This window comes from Rattus norvegicus, chromosome 17 (assembly GCF_036323735.1).
Source record: "Rattus norvegicus strain BN/NHsdMcwi chromosome 17, GRCr8, whole genome shotgun sequence".
Taxonomy (NCBI): domain Eukaryota; kingdom Metazoa; phylum Chordata; class Mammalia; order Rodentia; family Muridae; genus Rattus; species Rattus norvegicus.
Genome location: NC_086035.1, coordinates 55886543 through 55907193, shown reverse-complemented (window position 1 = coordinate 55907193; position 20651 = coordinate 55886543). Strand labels below are relative to the sequence as shown.

At 36.5% G+C, this 20651-nt stretch overlaps 1 protein-coding gene across 7 annotated transcripts in view; it reads left to right on the top strand.

Annotated features, from left to right (window-relative positions):
- Arid4b (AT-rich interaction domain 4B) overlaps nucleotides 1-20651 on the top strand; it is a 124475-nt gene that overhangs the window by 51189 nt on the left and 52635 nt on the right. For all 7 annotated transcript variants that reach the window (XR_361039.5, NM_053421.3, NM_001414215.1 and 4 more), the window contains exons 5-11: nucleotides 2486-2576; nucleotides 5047-5126; nucleotides 8698-8789; nucleotides 14128-14266; nucleotides 16446-16525; nucleotides 17869-17945; nucleotides 19419-19573. Coding sequence is in view for 6 of the 7 variants with exons in the window: in NM_053421.3 (NP_445873.2) it covers nucleotides 2486-2576; nucleotides 5047-5126; nucleotides 8698-8789; nucleotides 14128-14266; nucleotides 16446-16525; nucleotides 17869-17945; nucleotides 19419-19573 (714 nt within the window). In the remaining variant the exon portion in view is untranslated. The remainder of the gene's footprint in view (nucleotides 1-2485; nucleotides 2577-5046; nucleotides 5127-8697; nucleotides 8790-14127; nucleotides 14267-16445; nucleotides 16526-17868; nucleotides 17946-19418; nucleotides 19574-20651) is intronic.

Here is a 20651-nt window from a genome sequence, read left to right as displayed (position 1 = left end):
TAGTATTACATTGTATCTGAAATGATAGCAAAATCTATGTTTAAAAATGAAGGAGGTATTTACTCCTTCCATTCAGGTGTTTTCCTTTACTGCAAGAATGGGTTTTCCAGGAATGCATAGTATTCATGATGTAAGCAATTAAAAGCAAAATCCTGAGCTCTTGATTTTGGAGCCACCCACTGGCAGATTGAATCTTTTAAGGGAGGTTGAGCCATTTGTTCTTCATTCACTAGTGGGATAGATGTTGTTTTACCTTCTTATATGCCAGTAAGCCAGTGACAGGGAGTTTGAGAAATCACCACGTATGAAAATGTCCACCGTCTGGGCTTGAGGAATCGTTAGAATATTGAAGAATAGTGAAGAAACATTTTGTAGATCTTTGCACAAAACATAGCTTACTTGGTACCTTGGGGTTTCAAAATTCTTTAGTTTTAAAAAAAATCTTATTATTAATTCTTACCTTGTCAAAAACAGTTTCCCATCATTTCCATTTTATAGGCATCATCTTTAATTTTATGTATCCATTTGTCACTTTCAGGGACCAGTGGAGACAGGCATATACAGTTATGACTTTAGTTCCCACTTACTTAGCACTCAGTGTGTGCTAGTGCTGTCCCATATCTTTCTGCATCTAGTATTTTATTTAGTCTTAAGAACAGCTCTATAGAAGAGAAAACTGAAGGGAAGACTCCAGTTTCACAAGCAATAATGTCCGCATTCAGATAGGGTCACGGCCTGTGTTTGAGAAGGTGTGCTGTTTGGATTGAGTACCCAAGCCTATGCCTGCCTCCTAGGCATAGCCCCATAGCTCTTTGCTGTCTCACCTGCCTTGTTGTGCTACAGGCCCAGGTACCTACCACCAGGAAGTGTTTGTTGCATAAGGGTAGAATTGGCACCTGGACTTCAGTCTTTCTCTCCTTAGTCTGGTCTAGCTTCCTAAATAATGGTGTAGTTGATTTATTTCTTTGTTTTTTGTTTTGTTTTTTGTTTTTTTCTTTGTGATCGATGTGATCTTAGTACTATTTTAGATTTGTATATCCAGTTGTAACAAATTTTGGTATAAGATTAATGATACATTTTTACCTGTAGATTAGGGGGCTGGCGGTGATGTCTCTAGGATTTGAACTATTTCCTCATACATTTTGTAGCTTTTATCAGGTGGTAGAAGGTGACAACATTCAATTTCATGTTTCTTTTATAGGAAAGAGTGGTCATTTAATCACAATACACTTTGAATAATGAATTTACAGAAAAATGGCACATAATGCGACTCTTGATTTAAAATCTGAGTATCGATTCCTCACAGGACTTGTCAGTTTTTCTGTACTTTTTACCATTTGGTCATTTTATGGAGCTAAGGCTCTTCTCTGAAGGAATTTTTTAAAATCATCGTTATAAGGACCATACAAGTATAAATACCAGCATTTTCAGATAAGATGGAAAGTAGTGTAAATGTCTGTAAGCAGTGGGCAGTCTAACCTGTAAGGAAGATTCAGGACCTTTTTGATTACCTCTATCCATCTTCAGCTTCTTTGAAAGAGAGATGAGGAGATGGAGGAAAGACAGTTATTTTTACAGTCAGTGCTTCTCAGTGTTTGTAATGACCCTTGGGGGTTCTTAAGACCCCTTTATAGGCCTATAGAGACAAAACTGCTTTCTTAGTAATGCTTAGATTTACTTTCCTTATCCAATGTATGGACATTGTCAGTAAAACTTCAGGCATCTTGAACACAAATCAAGCTGGTAACTGTTGCATTCATCACTATTGTAATCTGGCTAAGCATGGGTCTACCCGCCCCCATGACCAGCCCCAAGCAGCTCTTTTGCTCTGGTTCCCATGGCCAGCCTGCTGCCAAGCCACTCTGGTTAAGAACCAGCTCCCAAGCTAGCTCTCTTGGTCTCCGCTTGCTAGGCTGACAGAACCAGTCTTTCTTGGAATGTCTGGAGCTGTCATTCTGTTCCCCTTAGCCCTAAGAAATGAAAACACTAGACTTTTTTATATCTACCAGCCAGACTTATAACAGTAAATCTCCAACCCCAAAATACCCAGGCAAAGAACACAAAACTCAATTGATAGAAATAGAAGCTGCACACCTAGATTGGACAAATGTACCCGACGTTACTTTATTGCCCATCTATGAAATCCCTAGTTACTTCAGGCCACGTGGTTCTGGTTCATTTTCCTCCATCTTCTTCCATCCTCCTGTCTTGTCTGTCTTCTTCCTCTTTTCCCTCTCTAAATCTTTCAGCTTCGCCTTTTCCTTCCATCACCCAATCACAGTCAATTAAGATTTCATCTGACCTCACCTGAGTATGTGACCTACCTCTTGTCAGGACACCGCTCTTGAAGCAGAAAATACAAATAGCAATTCACAACACACCATGTATGCATTAAAAAAAAAAAAAGCAGAGTTTGGCGTTACTATTTATTGCTTTTGGGTCATTTGCCTTCAAAAGGTTTTCTAATATTTACATAATATTTTAGGTAGGAGCTATTGTGGAAGTGAAGAATCTTGATGGTGCCTATCAGGAAGCTGTTATCAATAAACTGACAGATGCAAGTTGGTATACTGTGGGTAAGACAATAATTTTTTATTAAAATTTTATTTTTAGTTGTACAAAATTTGTTGCAGTAATGCAGATAAAGCTAGATTTCCTAGACTAAATTTCCTTAACTAGTGCAATAGACTCCGTTACTATTACTGGTTATCTTCCAGATTATAAAGGAAATATTTCTAAGCTGCTTATATGTACATATAATTTGAAATTATTTAGTATATAGTGTATACTTAGATTTCTAGCTATTTCCATTTCAAAATATATCTTACAGAAACTTGTTCCTCCATCTTCATCATTTTTAACTTTAGAGTTCATTAGTGTTAACTGTCCAACCTGTTGTACAACACAATTTCTTTAAATAGTTAGGTATGATCTCACTCATTTTCTGTTCTGCCAGGCTTCTTGCCTACAGTGGTGAATGCTACAGTGGTGGATGTACATGATCCCCATATTTTCCTGTGCACTAAGGAATAGATAGAAGTTCAAGTTGAAGAGACATGTGCTTTTCAACTTAAGAGGGAAAATTGCCTGTCTCACTTAAAAATTCTTATGGTCAGTGTACAAGTATATGTGTTTTCCCAGTTCTTGTCAGACTGATGCCACTATTTTGGCCAAGTTGGATTCAGGTAGAGGAGTGCGCGTGCGTGCGTGCGTGCGTGCGTGCGTGCGTGCGTGCGTGTGTGTGTGTGTGTGTGTGTGTGTGTATAGGTAGTCCTGTGGATAAAGGGATAAAGGCATGCACCACCAAATTTGAATAAGAGGGAACCAACTTATGCAAGTTGTCCTCTGGTTTATGGTATATGCATGCAAGTATACCATACTTGTGCATATATATACACGCATACTATGCTGGTTAGTTTCATGGCAACTTGATACAGGCTAAAGTCATTGGAGAGGAGGGAGCCTCAGCTGAGAAAATTTCTTTATAAAGATAGGACTTTAGGCAAACCTGTAAAGTATTTTCTTACTTAGTAATTGATGTGGGAGGGCTTAGCCCTTTGTGGGTGGGCACACCCCTGGGCTGGTGATTCTAGGTTCTGAATCTAGGTTCTGAAAGCAGGGTGAGCAAGCCAAATGGAACAAGCCAGTAAGCAGCACCTTTCCATGGCCTATCAGCTTCTGCCTCCAGATTCCTACACTGTTGGAATTCCTGTGCTCTTCCTGCAGTGACGGCTTATGGTGTAGAAGTATAAGTCAGACAAACCTTTTCATTACCCAACTTAGTTTTGGTCATGGGGTTTCATCACAGCAACAGTAATCCTAACTAGAGGGGACACACACACACACACACACACACACACACACACACTCTAAAAATTTTAAAGTTCAGATCTGATAACTTTATTAAAAATAGCTGTACTCTGTCCAGGATTTTTTTTAATTACTTTTTTTTATTAACTTAAGTATTTCTTATTTACATCTCGAGTGTTATTCCCTTTCCCGGTTTCCGGGCCAACGTCCCCCAACCCCTTCCCCTCCCCTTCTTTATGGGTGTTCCCTCCCCTCTGTCCAGGATTTTTAAGGAATATAGGAGTTTCTTGAAATTCTGTGTATCATAAAATAGACATGTGAAGATCATTCTGTATCTAAAGTAATTTTCAAATTGTGACATGATCATCATAGTCAAGTGAGTTATTACCTTTGTTATTTCTAGCAAACATTGTAGTGCCTTAAATCAGGAAATTGTAGCTTTGCAACCTTAGGGAACATTTGGCAATATGTGGAAACAGTTTTTGAATGTGGCAACTGGCAAAGGAGGCTTCTAGGATGGAGCTCCTGTTGTGCTATAGGATCAGCTTGCCACACATAGTTTATTTGATACATTTTGCATGTAGGGATTGTCCAGATTGAGCAACCTTACTGTAATATTATTTTTGAGACGGGGACAGATGCTGCATAAATTTGTTAGCTTCTAATATCTAAGGTAAATCTATGGGTGGCTACCAGTAGGAAGACTTGCTTTTCTTCTTTTATCTTTTTGAGGGTAATTAATTAGCATTTAAATTGTTTCCTTTTGAAATGCCACCTTTTGTTTTGTGTTTCCTACTTCAAGTCTTAAAATTTGTGTGTGTGTGTGTGTGTGTGTGTGTGTGTGTGTGTGTGTGAGAGAGAGAGAGAGAGACAGACAGACAGACAGACAGACAGACCCAGAGAGATACAAACAGAGACACACAGAGAGAATGTATGCCATGACACGTATAGAGATCAGAGGACAACTTTGCAGGAATGAATTCTGTGTGCCACAGGGAATTTGGGTCTTCAGGTGTGGCAGCATTTCACTGGCCCAAGAAGGATACTTTTATTTATAAGATGCATTTTGGTAGAAATAGCAAATTACTCTAATAACTGTAATTAAAGATATTTGCTAGAAAACGTGAATTCCAAATTAATTCTTAAAAGCGGGACTATTTGCACTCATAAAATTTTATGATTTCCTTCATCATCTTAGAAAAGTTGCTCAATTGCTTCCATTTTATTTCCTCACAGTTTTTGATGATGGAGATGAGAAGACACTGAGAAGATCTTCATTATGTCTGAAAGGAGAGAGACATTTTGCTGAAAGTGAAGTACGTGATAGAATTGATTTGAATGATCACATCTTCTGGGGTTTCTTTTGTGTTGATTTTGTTTGTTTGTTTGTTTGAGACAGGGTCTCACTGTAGCTGCGGCTGTGGTTGCCCTGGAGTTCACTGTACATACAGATCAAGCTGGCCTCAAACTCACAGAGAGCCACCTGCTTCTGCCTCCTGAGTACTGGGATTAGAGTTGTGTGTCACCATACCTGGCTTGAACATGTAGTATTATTTTCTGTAGAAGGAGCAAAGTTTTGCTTTTTCAATCCAGTGAACAAAAAAATTCCTGTTAATCAAAAAAATTCCCAAGTATACGTGTCATTATGTGATCTGTGAACTATGTTGAAAGCCATGAGCTCAAACATTAAGTTATGTGTTTAAAGCATTTTAGTACTTTTCCACAAAGAAAGTAGTAGGCTTTTTTAGTTACCTTGAGGCTGCTTTTTTCTTTTTTAATAAATAAATAAACAAATAGGAATTCTGTGAGTTCCATGCTGGCCTCGAACTCATGGTTCTCTTGCTTTTGCATCCTGAGTGCCGGGATTATGGTCATGTACTGCTGTGTCTAGCTTTTTCGGGCCACTTCTATATAACTTTATGTAAATATTCTAGTCAGGTTGTATAAGACTTCTAAGGCATCTTAAGAATTTTAAATATACTTAATAAGAAGAGCTGAAGGATATAAAGGAACTACTTCATAGTGACATTGTAATTTTTGTCTGACTGCCCTTTCTGAAATTACCCCCCTTTATCTTTGATTTCTCTTTCACAATGTTAACCACTCCCTGACATTAAAGTATATATTTTGTTTGTTTGTTTTGGGGGTCTGCATGCCTAGGTAGCATGTATCACAAGAGTAGGCTTTTTGTCTTCACTGCTTTGATCATAGTTCCTGCTGCAGTGCCTGGCACAGGAAGGGAGCCGAGCACTTGGTAATCATATGTAAGTGCACATCTACCAGAGGCTTTGCTAAGTGCATTGTCACATTCTCTGCTTTATCCACTCCAACGAACTGTTTTTAACACTCTAATTAGTTAGTTATGAGACTGATAGCCAGAACTAGTCAGACTAGAACTTTGTAGCACAAAAGTCGGCTATTTACTTGAAAGCTGGACCAAGAAAACTGCCAAGGATCTGCATTCAGGAGCTTGAGTCACTCTCCATAGTAACATGCTGTGCATGGCCAGGTCATTCTCTCAAAAGTGACTGATACACAGTGTAACTGACCTGTCATACCTTTGTCCTCTTTGTTTAGAAGAATGTTTGTTATGGGACACTTTAGTATTACTTACTTACATAGTAGACCATATTTTTGTTTGAAAATTATTTACTCTTCCTTCAGCAATTGAAATTCCATTTTATTTTGTTTCTCATAATTTACCACTCCCTATAGACTGCTGGATTTTACTATCTTGTTTTGGTTCCAGTTGAACCCACTTGGTAGAATCTTCTCTAAAGGCCACTAGAAATGCTTTTTTCTGTATAATGTTTTTCGTGGGTTTTTTGCCCATTATATTACCTCACCCTTTATTTTTTGCCCTTCCCTTGAGTTTTCTTGCTTTGTGATCTTTTTGTTATTTATGTGCCCTATAAATTTTAAACTGTTTTAGGGGAATAGCCACATTTCCTTGATGATTCCTCCTTTTCCCCAGCAGTGTTTTCTCTATAAGAGCCTTCAATAAATGATTATTGGATTATATTTGGAGATGAGGTTTTGTTTGTTTTGTTCTTTCGAGATGAGGTCTCTCTGTGCAGCACAGTCTGACCTTGAACTGGCTCCGTAGTTGACATTAACCTTGGAATCCTGATCTTCCTCCTTATCTCTTCAAAGCCTCCGGAGTGTTAGAATTATAGATATCTTGGGTTGGCTTAGTTTTCAGAGGTTTGTTGTTTTATTGGCTTTTTGAAGCTGTTCTCTCTGTAGGCTGGGAATAGATTGACCTTGTAACAGGACCCACTTCCTTCATCCCAAGTGCTGAGGTTACAATTTTACACCAGCACACCCATGTTTTGAAGGTTTAATGCAAGAAATCTGACTTCTTTGGAGCAAGTGACATCATGAAATGATCTTTCTGCATTTACGAGGTTTATATGTAACTCCATTCCCTTAGAACACATATCCAGTTAGTGCCAGTAAGTAAATATGGCAGCTTAAAATCCTGACTTTTCAACTGGTGAAGGCTTGGTTTAAAGAAGTATCTAATTTAATAGTTTTGCTTTTACCAGAAGAATTTAAGACTGGATTTGTTCGTAAGGCAGGGATAGGCTGAGATAGTATGAACAATAGCTATGTGTTTGTGGTGCTTTCAAGGAAGATTTTTTTCTCTGTGTCTCTTTCTGCTGTTGATTACTTTTATTTATATTTTGTTTAAGGCCAGTTAAGATAATAGGAGTGTGATATATTCATTAATCCCCTCCTATGTGTCAGTGCTGTGCTAAGGACACTGATGAGCTATGTAGACACGGCATTTCTACTTGAGTAGCTCATCCTCTACTAGAGAATAAAACCACTAGTTAAACAATCAGAAATATCTTAATACTTTTATTATATTAATGCTTGGTAAGGAGAGTATATAGAAGGAAGCGTATAAAATGTAACTTTTAAGAAATCTTAACCATAGATAGTTTCTCTGTTTTGAAAATTTTCCCAGGAATCCATCATTTCTCCAGTGTTCACAAAATTACCTTCCAACAGCAAACATTAATTTATTGGTGGAAAAGGAAAAAGAAAAGTGTTTGTGTGTATGTATGTACACATGTTATTAGGTGAGAAGAAAATAAGACACATTATCAACACTGAGCTTTAGTGGGTTAAGGCTAATAGGGTAGTATTAGTACCTTAGGTTTATATACTTTGCAGGAAATGAAGGCTGGAAAAAGGACAAGAAAACTCATGAAAAGTACATTCCCGTGAGATGTGTAGATTATATCAAGAAAGGAATACTTGATTTCATACTGGCAATTATATTGTATGCTGTAGATTAAAAAGAAAAACAAGTTAAATACTAAAAGTCACTTTTAAACATTTCTTTATGGAAGATTTATTGTAGAAAACATTTGCCAAATTATAATATATCTTCTTTGGATCCTCCTTTCAAGCTACTGGTGTTTATCTTGATGGTTAATTTTGTTTTGCTTACTTATTACAATTTTTATGGATTATGATTTATAGACAAGGAAAAATTTTGAGCTGTTGTTGACCTCATCCTAAGAATTACAAGTATAATTATAAGTAGGTGTATTACCTTGTGTGTGTGTTTTGGGTAAGCTATTGGTTATTTTGTATTTTAGTGATTTTTGGGTGTGTGTGGCTTACTAATAGGTAATGAATCACCTAGACAGGCAGCCAGGGCTTTATTTTTCTTTCTCTCTCCAAATAAGGGACTCATTCATCTTTATTTTAACATCTTTGAAACTAGAGTTTTCTTTCAATAGAAAAGTTGTATTGTAGCCTTTGTTGGATGAAAAAAATAATTTGAACATATAACATATTGCATTAGTTGGTTTAGAATGAAGAAAGCACTTGCAAAGCAATAACTTGTTGGGTTTGTGCTCTCACCCACAGACACTAGACCAGCTCCCACTTACCAATCCTGAGCATTTTGGCACTCCAGTCATAGGAAAGAAAACAAATAGAGGAAGAAGATCTAATCATATGTAAGTCAATTTTCATAACTGTTAGTGAACCTGAAATCATTTCTCTTTCCAGTATTGTTTTAATAGATCTTTAAATTGTAAATTGAAAAGTGTTAATGAGATCTCTTGCTGATGTCACAGATTCAGACTCCTCAGCATGGGACTGAGCTCCATGCCTGCCAGCCTTAACAGCTGTTTTCCTCCAAGTCTTCCTTCATGTATCTTGATGCTGCTTTTGGAGCAGAACTAGTCAGTTGTCCCCATTGGTTTTCTGAAATCATACCTCCTTGTGCCTCCCTCCCTGCCATTTTCTTGCTCATTCTGTAGCTCTTACCTTTATGTGAACTATTTTGTTGTTCCCTGCTTTTTCCTTTGAAACCAGACATTATTTTTTTATGAGTCTCCTAAATTCTTTGCATTGATCAAATGTCATAGATAAAATTTCATCTCCTACTGTTATTATAGTGTTGGATTTCTTTCTTAGTATCTATGAGGCAAATACCTGAAAGGGTTAAAAACAACTTCTTTGAAGCAGTTTAAAAGAAGTTGGAATGGATTAGACAGCAGAGTATATTTTTTAATTTATTCTTTCAAGTGTTCTTTTAAAAAATTAATGATTTGAATTAAAAAAATTAATATCAGAAATAAAAATATATAATCATGAAAGAAAATATTGTTAAACAGCTAAAAATATTTAATTAGATTATTAAAAACCTTAAGTGAATGCTTTCAGTACATACAATCAGATATTAACTCTGATTTAATATTTGAGAACCCTCAAGATGTAAGGTGGGTAAGTTCACTCATACTATTTAATGGGCTAATTCATCTTTATTATATTAATAAGTATTCATCTTTATTTTTATCTGAAATAATAGTTTCCTTATTAAAAATAATAGTTTCTTTATTAAAATCAGGGTCCTAGAAAATGGATTGGCAGTTAAGAATGGTTGCTTCTCTTGCAAGGACCACATTGGGTGACTACTGTAACTCCAGCTCCAGGGGATCTGATGGCTTCTTTTGGCTTGCATGGGTATCAGCTGTTACTACTGTATACATACATACATACATACATACATACATACATACATACATACATGAGTGAGTAAATATGTAAATAAAATTTAAGATTAAGGAGACGTTCTGAGACAGGAGAACTGGGGCTTAACCCACAGGCTTTTCTTGTTTAACTGGTAAGTTCTATTTTCCTTAGCTAGAGTACTTAAGTTACTTGCAAATTAGTTTTAATATCAAATAAACTTTCATTTGAGGAAGGAAATTAAAAGATTAATTTCTGCACTGAAAGAGATATTCACTGCTATCCATTTTCCTATCTTTAATTTGAGTTACTCATTTACTACTCTGAATCTTCAATAAAATGTTTTCTTTATTTGTCAGATATCTTTGTCTTGTTATTTTGATGGTAGCTTGATTATTTTTAGTATACTTCCATTGTAACTTTTAAAAATTCTTCTGTGTATGACCTTTTTAAATTAAGTGTGTTTCAGCCACAGAGCAACATAAATGAAATAAATGGTGGGCTCAATGTGGTGGTACATGCCTTTAATGCCAGAAGCATGCAGATCTGTGAATTCCAGACCAGCCAGGGATATATAGTAAGACTGTCTCAGAAAATATATGATAGTATTAATAAGAGATCCTTCATTGTAACTCTGATCTGAATATTTTAATCTTTGACAGGACTATTACATTGCCACAAAGTATTCACTTAAGCAGGTGAATTGTTGTGGAATGTTTTGATAGCTTTGAAAATTAACGAATTGATATTATATCATTGGTCATTAGTTTTCCTATAGTTCTGTGAGTATATTTAAGTTTTAATAACTCTGATTGGTGCTAACAGAGTAGTGGTGAGTGTGAAATGTCAGATAATCTCATTAGTGGTGTTTCCAGTTACCTAGTTTAGTGTGAACATGGAGCTTGATGGCCTGGTTTTCATCACTTTGCCACTAGCTCTATGACTTTGGCAACTTACTTTTCTCATGCCTTCTCATATATTTATCTGTAAAAGTAGGATCATAGTATTAACTCTCTTAGAGATTTGAAAACTGAATTTATACTATAAATTATGCATGTTTATATACACATATATAATGCTTATATAACAAGTGCAGGTTGAGTTATCCCCAACCCCAAGCGCAGAGGTATTTTGTATTTGGGTGTTGAGGCTTGATGGTTTTGTATAGACTTTACTGGTGGAGCATTCCTTCTGCAAAGTATAGAATGCACATACTAAATAATCATCATGTATTTACATGAAAACATGTCAGCATGCATAGATGTTCGTTTAAACATCCTGCTTAAATACTCCCTAGCAGCAGTACTGCACTCAACTGCTTTATTTTCAATTGCAGTTTAAAAATCACATTCCTAGGGCTGCAAAGTGGTTGAGAGCACTGACTGCTCTTCCAGAGGACCCAGGTTCAAGTCCCATCACTACAAGGGAGCTCACAACTGTCTGTAGGATCACAACTCCAGGATTGACAATTTGGCACAGACATATACACAAGCAAAACACCCAAATAAATATATAAATACATTAAAATAAGTTTAATATTACGTAGATGTTATCTATTAAAATGACTAAAGTTATGCTTTATTACAAAGTCTCTAATGCTAAAGAAAAAACAATTCTACATTGAACACGATAATGAAGTGTATGTGAGTGCTGCTTCTTAATGATTAGCAATACTCAATTTCTGTTAAGAATCTCAGCATGCCATGAGATGTGGGCATTCCATGAGCGATTGCCTTGGAATCAATCAACATGTGGAATCAACACATGCGCTGTCTGATGGCTAGAGAGCTAGTTTTGGAAAGGAAGCCTACTTCTGTGTGTGAACTGGTTTGCTAGCTGTTGCTCACCTCACTACTGTTACTGGTTGGTCTCATTACTGAGGGACAGTGTTCCTGTTTGGCACTTTGAGATTTGTTTTATGAGCATCATAAACAATTATCACAGCTTGAAATACCCGTCTCTTTATCTACATTTCCTCAGAGTTCATTATTCTTTACTCATCCTCTACAACAGTCTTGGGCCGAGACCTTGAGGGTATTCTTGTGACTGTCATTTGCTTCTGAAATTACCTATTCAAAACTTAACCCTATTGAAAAAAAGTCCTCATTATGATTTTAACAATGGCTATTTTAAATGTATTTTTAATCAGGCATGGTGGTGTGTGCCTGTAATCCTAGCTCTTGAGACACTGAAGCAGGCAGATGGCAAATTTGCAGCCAACCTAGGATATATAACAAGAACATGTCACCATCAAATTCTGTAGGTTTCCCAGGACTTCATTGTTCCAATATCTTTGTTTCTCTTTCAACAGCTATAAATCCACATACTAGCTAATCTGCCTTTCTTTATTCTACTTAGTCTATAGCTTGCCTTTAGTTAATCCTAGTTAAGTCCAATAATTTTTTAACGACCAACTACATTGTTAATTATTTAAAATAAGTTATTGATCTTAATGTGTAACTTTAAGAGTTCTTCCCTTACTAGTTTCTTATTCTGGATAGAAGTTGTGTTGTTCTGCCCAAATAATACAATGTTTAGAATTATGGACCTGTTCCTATGAGCTTTTGTCCCCTAGCTTTGTTACTGTTTTTCTTTTTAGTAACTTGTTAAAGGTCTTTGATGCTGGAGTAGAAGGCAAGCTTCTGCTGTTACTTCCCCAGCAGAAGAGAAATAAAGCCTAACAAACTTTGCTTTACTAACAAAGATTACTTATGTTCCTAAGCTGTATCCTTTGGTAATGCTAATGATTTTTATTCTGGAAAAGGAATGTCTGTGACTTTAATTTGCATATTATAAGCCATGCTTTAAAAAAATTTATTGATTATGACTTGTTCACAAAATAGTGCGACAATTGCTACTTTACTACTGTTTGATTTCAAAAGATATTTTATGTACCTTTTTTGAAATAAAGTTAGATTCCTTTTTTTTTTTTAAATAAATGTGGAGGTAGAGATTGAATCCAGGACTCTTAGACATGCTAAGGAAGGTCATTTATCTCTGATTTGCACTCTTGTTAACAGTTTAATTTTGGTAAAAATCAGGAAATATACGATTGCTTATGTCCATATATCCAGTGGTTCAGTCTTTAAGAGCCTATGCATTATGAATTACCTATTAAAATTAATCTCTTAAAATATACAGCACATGAAGTATGAAATTGCTCATACTTGTCTGAAATAATAGTGGATTGTTGAAACTAGGGTTGCATTTGAGCTATTGTTAGAAATCTTTTTTCAGTATTCTGAATTGTCATGAAATTCAATATAAAGTATCCTTTTGTCTTATCTCTTTTCCTTTATAGAATTATAGTCAGCTTTTTTCTAATGTCAAAGAAGCATAGTACCTGATTTCAGATACTTCTTTCTCTGTTAGTTGACCAGTTCCTATTTTTGTGGCCTAGTGCAAAATCTTGTGTTCCTGAATGTATTTTACAACACAAAAGAACCATGTGTGCATTTTGTGTACTGAACTGGATTCATTTTCTTTTAAGGATCACAATGATTACAATGATTGTTTCTTAACTGGATTGTCTCTTTGCCCCTCACTATTAACTTCCATTTTTTTTAAATCTGCCTTTTTTTTTTTTTTTCCGGAGCTGGGGACCGAACCCAGGGCCTTGCGCTTCCTAGGCAAGCGCTCTACCACTGAGCTAAATCCCCAACCCCTGCCTTCTTTTTTAAATGCCAGAAGAGGGCATTGGTTCCTGTGGAACTGTAGTCCGGAGGGGCTTGTGAGTAAGATAAGCTGGTCCTCTGGAATAGACAGTGTTCTTAACCCCTGCCTTCTCCCTTTTCAAGTTTTCTCACTATTGGGAATACTAGAAGACTATTTCCTGAATGCCTTGGATCTGAGCTTCATATCTCCTCTCTTGCAGTGCAATGCTGAGATGTATAGTATGGGCCTTTAGCCTTTTTTTTTTCTTGAGGATTTGGAGATGGGCTATTTTGTTCTGCTCTTCCCCCTTAATCTTTGTTTTATTTTGTGGAACTTGTCCTGGTATGTAAACCATGCACTAAACTTCAGTGCTCCTTGCCTTGACCCCTGACTGTTAGAATTACAGGTGTGCACTGCTGTGCCTATGCCTTTGTTCTCTTTTGTTTTTCAAAACAGTAAGCACAAATGATTTGGGGAGTGATAGGTATAATGTCTTTTGTTTGAAGATAAGCTTGTTTGGAAATTTTAGAGAATGATTTGAAATCTAAAGAGTTACTTTTAGTGGATGTGGGAACGTTCTAAAACATCCTGTTAACTATTGGTATATTTATCTTCCTGAAGGTAAATGAGAATGTTCTATATATATATATTTTTTTCTCTTTCTAGACCAGAGGAGGAATCTTCTTCCTCATCCAGTGATGACGATGAGGATGATAGGAAACAGACTGACGAACTGCTAGGCAAAGTTGTTTGTGTAGATTATATTAGTTTGGATAAAAAGAAAGCGCTGTGGTTCCCTGCACTGGTGAGTATTTTGAGTGAAAGATTTTAATCCTTTGTTTAAAAAAAATATTTATTGGGTGTGGAGCTGGAGAGATGGCTCAGAAATTAGGAGCACTGGCTTTTCTTCTAGAGGTTCTGAGTTCAGTTCCCACCACCCATATTGTGGCTTACAACCATCTAGTGGGATTTGATACTCTCTTCTGGGATGGCAACTTTATATACATAAAACACATAAATTAGTTTTTATTTTATTTGTATGAATATTTGCTTTTCTATGTGTGTGCCTCGGGTCCAGAAGGGGCTATTGCATCTCTTGGCATTGGAGTTGCAGACACTCACAGTTGCTGTCCAGGTGGCTACTGGAAACTGAACCTGGGTTCTGTGCAAGAGCGACAAGTGCTTTTACCAGTAGGGCATCTTACTGCTGAGCTTCCACTCCCCTCTCCCTCTCCCTCTCTAAGATAAGGTCCATGTGCTGGAGTTTGGCCTCAGCTGCTGTTTGTATAATTATGTTGGCTTTGAGTTCTTGAATCTCCCGCCTTCACCTTCCAGGTTAACAGGTATACAATCACCGTGTCTGGCTATAAACAGTGTAGGTTTTAATGAGATAAGTTTGTACAGGAAACATTGTTTTTTCTAACTAATGGTGTTTATAGGTCACAATAGGAGAGCGAATCTAGCTTTTATTAAGCCAGCAAAGATTACTTTCTAAATCGTTTAAATACAAAAATATCTTGGTGATGTCTAAGAGAAGCAGTTTGATAATGAAAAACTGGGTTTTGGGGGTAGAAAAATCATGATGTAAACTTACAGAACTCCTAAGTCCACTATGAAGTCTAAAATGCAAAAGGAGGGCAGACTTTTGAATTGGCACTCATCATTCTATTACTGGGCCAGGCTTTGCGCAGCTGGTAAAGGTTTCACTTAACACTAACCCTGAGTTCAAGTCCTGAAGCTCCCATAGTAGAAGGAGAGAGTTGACTCTTGCATTTGTTCTCTAATCTATATCCATGTGCAGTCCTCCTCTGTCCCAAGCAAATAAATGTTAACAAAAAGATATTTTTTTTAGAAGAGGAATGCTAAAAAGTAAAGGGAAGTTTTTTTGATAAAAACTTAACACTGCTTTGTGTAAATAAAATATACGTCTATCAAAACTTTGTCATGTGTGCACACAATCTTGTGCATTGTGACTCTGATTAGCTGAACTAAGGATCTTCTCATTCCCATCCTGTATTGTGATTTCCAAGTCATGCTGCCATACCTCTCTTTTGTATAATTGCCATGGATCCTAAATGTCCTAATGCTAGCATGGCAAACACTTTACTTATTGACTGACCCATCTCCTAGCCCAGGAATTTTTTAAGACTTTTTGTAAATTTAAAATTAACTTTTGAAAATTATTTGTGTATTTGTTTCTGTGTGAGTATATACTATGCATATGAAAATACCTGTGAAATTAGAAGACATAGGATTCAAGTACTTGTGAACCATCTGACATGTGTATTAGGAACGAAACTTGGGTCTGCTGCATGAAATGTTTTTAACTGTCTTACTAGGGTGGTTGTTGTTGTTGTTGTTTTTGAGATATGATTTTTCTATGCACTTAGCTTGATTTTGAACTAAAGAACTTCCTACCTTAGCCTCCCATGTCCTGAGATCATTAGGCATTAGGTATAACCACAGTGCCCAGGAATCTATCCACTGAGCCATCTCACTGGCCCAGTAATTTATTATTTATTTAAAAATTTAAATTGCACTCACTTATTTGGGGGGTTTGCCATGGCCACATACATGTGTGGAGTGTGCATGTGGAGGTCAGAAGACAGCTTGTTGCAATTAATAGTTCTCTCTTAACACACTGTGGGTTCTAGGATTGAATTTGTGTAATTCTCTGGTCTGGAACTCACAGAGACCTGCCTGCCTGCCTCTGCTTCTTAGTGCTAGGATTAAAGGAATATGTTTTAATGCTTAGCTGTAAGGCAAATCTTTAAAAACATGATTTTGTGTTAGATCATCTTATAAGCTTTTAGTTTTTATTTAAGGCTTAACATATGGTCTTCAAGATTCTAGGGACTCTGGGTCTTTGTCCTCAGTTCAGCCACAAAGTGCTGTTCTACACCTTCAAAAACATTTAAATAGCAGGCGTGTAAACAGTTTTAAGTCTACTTTCATTTATGATAGTTCCATACTTTCTTTTAAAGGTGGTTTGTCCTGACTGTAGTGATGAGATCGCCGTGAAAAAAGACAATATTCTTGTGCGATCTTTCAAAGATGGCAAATTGTAAGTATTGTTCATGTAATTTTTAAAATCATAAGCCATGTTTTCCAAATTAGGGTGTTAAACTATGATCCTATGAATTTAAGTTTTGAAGAGGAATGTTTCAAAGAGAATGGTTTTCACACTCTCTGGAAGTCTTACAGTATCATCCTTTACTCATTAGACTGCTATCATAGACTTAATACTTTCTTAGTCATGATATGATAACTGGTGGTTTATTGTGGCAGATTCAATGTTTAAGGGATTTAAGGAGATAGTAATATATTGTTTGTCTCTGGGGTAATTTATTTACTTCTGAGGTGGTGTATATAATTCTGTACATGAAGAGGTCAGAATACATCGTGTTGGGAGTTGGTTCTCCTTTACCATGTGGGTTTTGGGTACTGAATTCAGGCTCTCAGGCTTGAAAGCAGGACTTGCCTGGCCATGTCAGTAGTCCTAAGGCTTATTTTTGATTATTTAATACTCTTTGTTTCTAAATAAGATCTACTGTAGTGTTTTTCAACCTGTGGGGGTGAGAGCCCATTGGTAGTCTAACAACCATTCCACAGGGGTCACCTAAGACCTTTGGAAAATATAGATATTTACATTATAATTCATAACAGTAGCAAAGTTACAGTTACAAAATAGCAACAAAAATAATTTCATGGTTGGGGTCACCATGAGGAACTGTGTTAAAGGGTCATAGCATTAAGAAGGTTGAAAAGTGCTGCTCTCTTGGCTAGTGTATGACTTATAAAGTGATCTTAGGATTTAAGTGGGTTTTTAATCAATGTATTCTACATGGCAAGAAAGCAATCTTTCTCAGAGAAGATGGTTTCTTCCCTCTGTTCCTTCCTTCCTCCTTCTTTCTCTCTTTCCTTCTTTCCTTCCTGTTCTTTTGAGACAGGGTTTCTCTGTGTAGCCCCAACTGTCTTGGTGCTCCTTCTGTAGAGCTGGCTGTCCTGAACTCAGCTGCCTGCTTCTGCCTCTTGAATGTTGGGATTAAAGGTGTGCTCCAGCACTGTCTGACATGGAGAAGCTTTTTTTGTTTTGTTTTGTTTTGTTTTGTTTTGTTTTTTGGTTTTTGGGTTTTCTTTTTAGAAGAGGTCGATATTTTTAGTTTTACTTTTAAGAAATAAATAGATATAGAGACTCAGTATTTCCTTTTCTTGATTCTGGAATTTGAATCAAGGTATGAACAAAACAAATCTTAAGGCAGGATGCTTCTATAGACAGTTTAGCTAGCCCCTGTGTTCAGTTGTCTTTATTGCTCATGTTAATGGTCTCATTTTTGTGATATTTGTCTGTGTCAGTGACTACTATCTTAATCTCTTATTTTTCATCTTTGTGATTGAATATTATAGTACTTCAGTTCCAAGGAAAGATGTCCATGAAATTACTAGTGACACTGCACCAAAGCCTGATGCCGTATTAAAACAAGGTAAGGGAATAATCTTGGGAAGATTATAAGAAACGTTTAACAAATTGATAAATTCAAGCTTTCTTTTACTTTATTAATATATTTTTATTAGATTTATATGTTGAAAAAGCTTGCATGTCTTGTTATAAACCTTTTTCAATAGAATTTCTAAGTAGAGTAATAATCTGGATCAGTGATTTAAAGAAAGCCAAATAGCTATTTCAATAATGTAGATTCTACCTAGGAAATTCACTGTTGGTTTCGAGGGATGACAAAAATAAAATTAAGGTAATTTTGATTTGTTAACTCTGCTAATGTCTATTCCTAATTAAAGGCTCTAATAGTTATATTTGACTGGGAAGTAATACTGTGATTGCATTTGTTAGCTTGTTTTTAGCATTTTAAATTATTGTTTCTTACTTTTCCTTACCTATCAAAGGTAGATAGGTTGCCTACAAATTTATGATTTATAGTTAATACCAATGTAGTATAAGAAGAGAATAACTCTTTTAGCTTATTTTAGATTAAATTCATTATTTACAAAATTTCAAGTTTGGCTTAAGTTAGATTTGTAGAGAATATTTCTGGCTAATTTTAGGTTTGTGCTTGATATGGTGCTGTTTAGTAATTATTGAGTAAAATATTGACTCATAGGATGGTGGTGCACATCTTTAATCCCAGCACTTGGGAGGCAGAGGCAAATGGATTTCTGAGTTCTAGGCCAGCCTGGTCTATTTAGCCAGTTCCAAGACAATCAAGGCTACACAGAGAGATCTTGTCTCAAAAACAGAAAAAGAGAATGACAAGTAATAATGAAAAACATTGACTCATCTGTTAAAATTGTTTGTAGGATATAAAGTTAATTTCTGTTTAAAAAAGAAAATAGCCTTTTTCCTCTTGCATTTGTTCTGTTTGTTTGTTTGTTTTTTGAGACAGAATTTCTCTTAGCCCTGGATGTTCTGGAACTGGCTTTGTAGTTCAGGTTGGCCTCAAATTCACAGAGATCTGACTAGGATTAACGTTATGTGCCCAGTTCTTTTTCTTTTATGATTTATTTATTTACTTTATATATGCGAGTGTTTTGTCTGTGTGTACGTTTGAAAACCAGGAAAGGGTATCAGATCTCATGGGGTTACAATTATAGATTATGTGGAATTACAGTTTGAAACCATTTTGTGGGTGCCTGGAATTTAACTCAGGACCTCTGGAAGAGCAGCCAGTGTTCTAAATCTGTTGCGGCATCCCTCCAGCCTGTATTTGTTTGAATCTAAGAACCCTTCCAGTGGTAACAGTGGACTTTAATAGCTGTAAAGTGGATCTCCCACATATAAGATCAGAAGGATTAAGTGGGTGGCTTCGTGTAATCGTTCTTAGTGCAGAACAGGAGCCTTGGTACTTGGTTGCACAGCCTTTCTTTCTTGTCATATTTAATATTTTTAGATAACTCAGTTGTCCTAATCTGTTCTGCTTGTTGACATTATGGTATGTTTCTAGCCTTTGATCAGGCACTTGAGTTTCACAAAAGTAGAACTATTCCTGCTAACTGGAAGACTGAACTGAAAGAAGACAGCTCCAGTAGTGAAGCCGAGGAAGAGGAGGAGGAGGAAGATGATGAAAAAGAGAAAGAAGATAATAGCAGCGAAGAAGAGGTAAATAAAAACTGTTGATGCCTTTGAAAATGCTAAGTAATGTCTTACTATTAGGGATCTTTTCATCATAATCTTCTGTCTAATCAAGTCTGCTTTCTATCTGAAAATGGGAATGTGAGCTTGGGGAATTAAGAGTCGTTTCATACACTCTCCCGAGGTGAGGTGATTCAGGGGTTCGTTTGCTTAAGATGGCTAAAATACCACCTAGTGCTTCACATGCTTTGAACCGTAGTGTGTGTATGATAGTTGCTATCTCATAGCAGCAGTATATCTTCATAATTGCCAAAAGACTAGAAATGTGCCCAGAGTAATGACCAACCAGTATTAGTGAAATCTTAGATTCACAGAATGGAAAACACTTGAACTTCCTATATATGGATTTCTGTATGCATTCATCTGGGTCATCGAGTTAAAGTTTTAGATTTTGTTGTGACTTCAGGTGACAGATAATTGGAACATAGTTAATGACTAAGTAGTGTACAGGTAATGATACCTACTCTCTGACCATGAGGTGAACTGTGTTTTCTATTTGGAAAATCACGGTAATTTCTTGTGAATATGTAATGTTCTCAGTTTTTGGATTATATTATTTAATTGTAGCAAATAGTTATGTTTTATAACGCAGTGACAAATGATAGCATAGAAACTTGTCTGTTTCAATCTGGCCTAGGTCTGCTCTTTATTTTAAATATTAAAGTCAAAACTAAGGTTGAGGTATTCTCTGGGTGCTTGCCTTGCAAGCTGGAGGCCCTGGCTTCTGTCTCCAGTATTATGTGACCAATCCCTTGTGTAGAATCTCTGAATGGCTTTCTTTTTAGTATAGAAGTCCAGCTCCAAGTGTATAGTCTTCTTTGATGGTCCAGCCTCTGCTGCCCCTTCCTCGTGTTTGTCTCTGTGCCTTCCCTGGGAACTCTGAGCTGTAGCTGTTACCTTATCTCCCTCACTGTAGCACTCTGCTTCTCCTCCCTCTGTTCTACACCCTGGTGTGTGCTCGCGTGCGTACGTGCGTGCATGCGTGCATGCGGACTGTTGGGCACATGTCTGGTCAGTTTCCAAAACTCTTGAGGGAAACTCCTGA